At 43.0% G+C, this 4,917-nt stretch overlaps 1 protein-coding gene across 1 annotated transcript; it reads right to left on the bottom strand.

Annotated features, from left to right (window-relative positions):
- Positions 1-198: 198 nt before the first annotated feature.
- Positions 199-405, bottom strand: LOC115871023 (guanine nucleotide-binding protein G(I)/G(S)/G(O) subunit gamma-5-like). Its single transcript, XM_045294586.1, has one exon. It carries the CDS (start codon positions 403-405, stop codon positions 199-201), a length of 207 nt encoding a protein of 68 aa, XP_045150521.1.
- Between the last annotated feature and the right edge of the window lie 4,512 nt (positions 406-4,917).

The following is a 4,917-nucleotide window of genomic DNA, read 5'->3' as shown; positions in this document are numbered from 1 at the left end:
ATGCCAGTGTATATAAAACAACCCTTGTGAAATAGAAATTCATGAAAATTCAGAGAGGTAGATGTTAAGGATTGACAAAAGTAGAAGTTTGTATAGTATGCGAAGACAAGCTTTTGTACAAGCTTCAAATTGAGCTCTCCTTGAATAGTCTCTGGTTCATGAGAAGTGGCTGAGGAAACCTTTGAAAGATTCATCTTACTACGAAAATGAACAGACTTTCTGAGGTCTAAAGGGATTTGTACTTGAAGATGCTCCAGTGAGCAGGGGCTCATGTTGAGCATTCTGCAGACAAAACTGTTTCAAATCTGCAGCTGTCTGGGAAACTTTCACACGGTTGAGCCCGGCCTCCAGCCGGAGAGGCTGAACCACTTTCTTCATGGTGACGCCACTGGAGGAGCCAGACATGGCGAGCAACAGGGCGAGGAGACGTTCGTTTCTCGGTCTCTGCAACACAGGAGCTTTTGCTGAAATGGAATGAAGTGAAAAGGCACCCCACACCACCACCCCTTCCACCAGTTCTTGGACAAAAAAAACATTGAAGTCATTCTTGACTCTATCCCTCATCTTCTCCAACACCAAATTCTGCCACCTCTTTCCTTAATATACATGCAAAATTTCCATATTATAGTCAATTAAAAAAACCCTTCAGTGACTTTTCATCTACTCAGGATCAAAGCCAAAGCCCCTATCCTGACCTCTGCAGCTTGACAGACCCTAGACCCTAGGCCCTTGATAGACCCTCCCCGGCCCGCTGACCTCTCTCCCGAGGACTGCACAGCCATCATACTCCCTTTCTTCATTTCCCACCAACCTCCTAAACCTGCTGCGGCCTCAGGGCTTTTGTACTTTCTCTTTACTCTGTCTTGAAAGTGCTTTTCTTGCAGGGAGCATTTCCACATTTTCCTCATTTTTTTCTTGCAAAAGTTACCTCAGTGGGAAGTCTTTTCTAGGTTATCCCCTAAAAGACCAAGGTCACCGCCCACCTTTTTATCTCCGTTGTTTGCCATAGTTCTTGCTTCGACATGCATAGTCTAGCATACATAGAACCCGGACAGACCGAACATGCATAAGCCTGTTTTACTTCTGTCCTTTGTTTACTCGGTGCCTTCTTCTTCAGCCTGTGAAATGAGGGGAACTGGTCAGTTTGGTTCCTCCTCACCTCATAAAACCCCCACTAAACATTTACTGACTGGATAGTGACTGTCACCCCTGGTGGGGGGTAAGGTTGAGAACATAACTTTTCTTTTTTCTTCTTTTTCTTATACTTTTTTTTCTTTTTCTAATACTTTTTTTTTCAGAACATTCCTTTTTTAAATGTTCCTTTTCCCAAGTAGCGTTCTCTTCCTGACATGTCTTCATTGTCAAATGCTGTGTTGAGGATTTCTGTGAGAGACTAGGAGCAATTTCAATGATCTGGGTGGTAAGAACTTCCTTTGGGGCCCAACTATGATTTTTCTCTGCTCAGAGACACAAGATAAAGACGCACGATGCGGAGTGGGATGTGGTCAGCCCTGTGTGAGCTGGATTATAGCTGGCCCCTCCCCGCAGTGTTTTATTTCTTCACTTAGAAGGAGTAGGCTCTAGCACTGAATAAGAAGTCATCAAGAATCACGAGACACGTGGTTTCTCTTTGCACATCTGCTCCGTTTTCCACTGTAGGCTCACCAACTTTCGCTGCTGACTCAAAATTTCTGTTTCCTCTTCAGTTTGCAGGGCCTTCGTCTCCCTCCGGGCTGCCTTTCCTGTGGGCTCCCACCCCCACCGCGGCCTGGTGCAGCCAGTTTGTCCAAAATGGAACCAGCTCCTTGCCAACTGGCACAGTTCATCGCTTGTTCTAGTCAATGCCCACCCGGGTCAAGTCCACGTGTGGTCAGTGGGGGGAAGGGGGTATGAAAACATGTCCCCAGGGAGCTTCCCCTACCCTCCATTGTCCTCCCTGTTCACAAGACTTCCTGTTTATTCAGACTACTGTTTATTTAGCCCTTACAACGCCTTTGATCATGCAAGGTGCACTGGGGCAGTTATGCTAATGTATGATCCCCGCTTTCATTGATCTTGGCCATGTGACTCTTGGTGATGTCCTGGCTAACACACCCCACTGATACCTGGGAGACTGAAGTTTCCAGCACACACAGGTCTCAGAGGGAAGGTCTGGGGATCTGCTTTGAAAAGCTTTTGGCGCACAGCTCCGTCTGACACACAAAGGGTTATGGTTACAATGATTCACAGCTGACTTTATGGCAACTGGTTAGTTTACTCAAAGTATCTGGTAGGTCATCCTTCATCTCCCTTCCCAGCCTGAGGTACAAAAGAAGGGGGCTTCTTTTAAAGAAGTAATCTGTATACTTCAGAACCATGTTTTACAAAATGCTTATTTTGTGTAGCATTGTTTTGAGAAAAGAACATTCTATTACAATGGTTTTCACTTAAATATTGGATAGTTTGGGGGGTTTTACTGTCCAAGATGGGGGCTAGAAAAAAGGATCAAACCTCAAACTCCTGAGTTCAGTTCTACTCTATGCCGATAATGAAGAGGCTCTTGTCCTGGATGGCATACTATAGAGAATGTTTTGGAACGTTCACATTCAAGGTTGGCTTATGAGTGAATAGCTTTGGCTTAAAGCTAATGACAGTGCCAAACATATTCTATGCACATTTACATGCCATGGTGTTAGCAAGCTTCGCTGAAAACCATTGAACTCTTTGGGTTACTTGTTCACCATATGGAAAAGCTGTAGCCTGAAGACACACAGGTTGAAAGATGGCAGCTCCTAGCAGGTCTGGACCAGGCCCAGTGCCCTCACACAGCAAAGCCATTGCTAGGGCCTTGTCTTCAGCTATGGAGGAAAAGGTGGATAAGAATAGAGCCCTACCAACCTGATGTCTGAATTTTAGTGACATGTCATTTCTATTCTGAACATCATCTGCATCTGGAAGATAAATTTAACCCTCTTTTCTGTATGCTTGCATGAAACTGTATTTGATTCCTAATGTTCTGAAGAATGCTAATTTGTGTTTTTCACAGTGCAAAGGAAAATACATTTCTTGCAGAAAACAACAAGCTGAACCCAACTGAAGAAATTTTATTTACTTTGTAAATCAAATCTGTTACTAGCCTCTGCTTCTGTGGTCAGAGACCGAAACAATTTACTGACTGCAATAGTTACTTCCTCATTCTTCAAGGATGTTCATTTTAATGCATGTTTATAACCACAATTTCCCTCAAATGCTAACGCACCAGAGGCAAATAAGTTGACACTTAACTGTCAAATATTTTGCATTTAGTTATAAAACATAGATTGTTTTTGTAACAAAACCAAACTATAAACTGTATTGCTCCCCAAGTCAATAGAACCTCTGTGTCTTAGTTATCTAGGGCTGCTATGAATTACTCTAACAAACGTACATTTCTTTTGCACTGTTTATGAGCTGGAAGTCTGAATTCAGGGCACTGCCCTGAGGGGAAAGCTTTCTTTCTCTTGACCCTGGCAGAAGGTTCGTCTCTTTTCTGTGGTCCTGGGTGATCCTTGGGTGGCTTGGCATCTCTCTTCCTCCATCATCTTTCTGTTTGCGTGCTTAATGTTTTTTTATAACTTAAAGATAGACGCAGGATAAATTGGTGGTGTTGGTGGTGGTGGTGAGTGCACTGGAGTCACTCTGACTCATAAGTGGCCCTATGTACAATTGAACAAAACATTGCCAGCTCATGTGCTATCTTCACAATTGTTCTTACGTTCGAGCCCATTGACACAGTCACAATGTCACTGTCAAAGATCTTCCTCTTTTTTGATGCCCCTCTGTTTTCCCAAGCATAATATCCTTCTCCAGGGACTGGTCTCTCCTGACAACATGTCCATAATACCTCAGATGACGTTCCACCATCTTTGCCTCTATGGAGCATTCTGGCTGTATTTCTTCCAAGACACATTTGTTTGTTCTTTTGATAATCTGGGATAGTTTCAATATTCGTCACCAGCAGCTTAATCCAAATCCATCGATTCTTCTTGTCTTTCACATTCAATATCCAACTTTCACATGCATATCAGGAAATCCTCAAATTAACACCCTTGCTTTTCAACCCATTAAAGAAGTCTTGTGCAGATTTACCCAATGCAATGCTTCCTTTGAACTCTTGACTGCAGCTTCCCTGAGTATTGATTGTGGATCCAAGCAGGATGAAACCCTTGATTTCAGTATTTTCTCCATTTATCATGATGGAGTTGGAAGTCAGTGGACTTTGTTTCAAATCTTTTGCTTTAGAGGTTGCCCAATAATTGGTAACTAAAAACTAACATATGCTTACTGTGTTAGTCTGTGTGGACTAGAGAAACAAATTCATAAAAACTCATATGTGTATAAGAGAGTTTTATCAAAGGGTAATTTTACATTAAGAAAGCATCCCAACCCATTCTAGTCCAAGCCCACAAGTTCGATATTAGCCCATACATTTAATACTGATATTCAGACTCACAAAACCCATGTAATGATGCCAAATGCAGGACGATAACAGGCTAGTAGGTGTAAAGTCTTTGGACCCAGTGGTGGTGTAGGCATCTCAGTGCTGGCTAGGGTCTTCATGTGTCTTCTCCAGCATGCAGGGCTTCATCAGGGTAGGTCCATGTGTCTTGTCAGCTGCTGTGTCTCCCAGGGTGTGACCAGAGAGTCTCTCCGGCCTCCAAGAAGGAAAATTCAGATTTCCCAGAATTCTCAGGAGTAAGCCATGCCTACACAGAGGCCTCATTGGCTATACAAAGATTGACAGACTAGACTCTACCCTATTCACTCTTAATCCTCTCAAGTCCCAAAATTGATACCAGATTATGTAACTACCACACTTACTATTTTCATACTTTCTCTAATTTTTGTGACAGGTCTTGGTCCTACATTGTTTTACCTTAGTGAAATATTTGCTTTGTG

The sequence above is a fragment of the Echinops telfairi genome, unplaced genomic scaffold (genome assembly GCF_000313985.2).
Source record: "Echinops telfairi isolate 266 unplaced genomic scaffold, ASM31398v2 ScPeMD7_3533;HRSCAF=4204_0, whole genome shotgun sequence".
NCBI lineage: Eukaryota > Metazoa > Chordata > Mammalia > Afrosoricida > Tenrecidae > Echinops > Echinops telfairi.
Note: the sequence above shows the minus strand (reverse complement) of the source record. Positions and strands in the feature narration are given on the sequence as shown.

Coding starts and splice junctions, on each gene's coding strand:
- LOC115871023 (XM_045294586.1), bottom strand. CDS start 405: ATGTCTGGCTCCTCCAGTGGCGTCACCATGAAGAAAGTGGTTCAGCCT.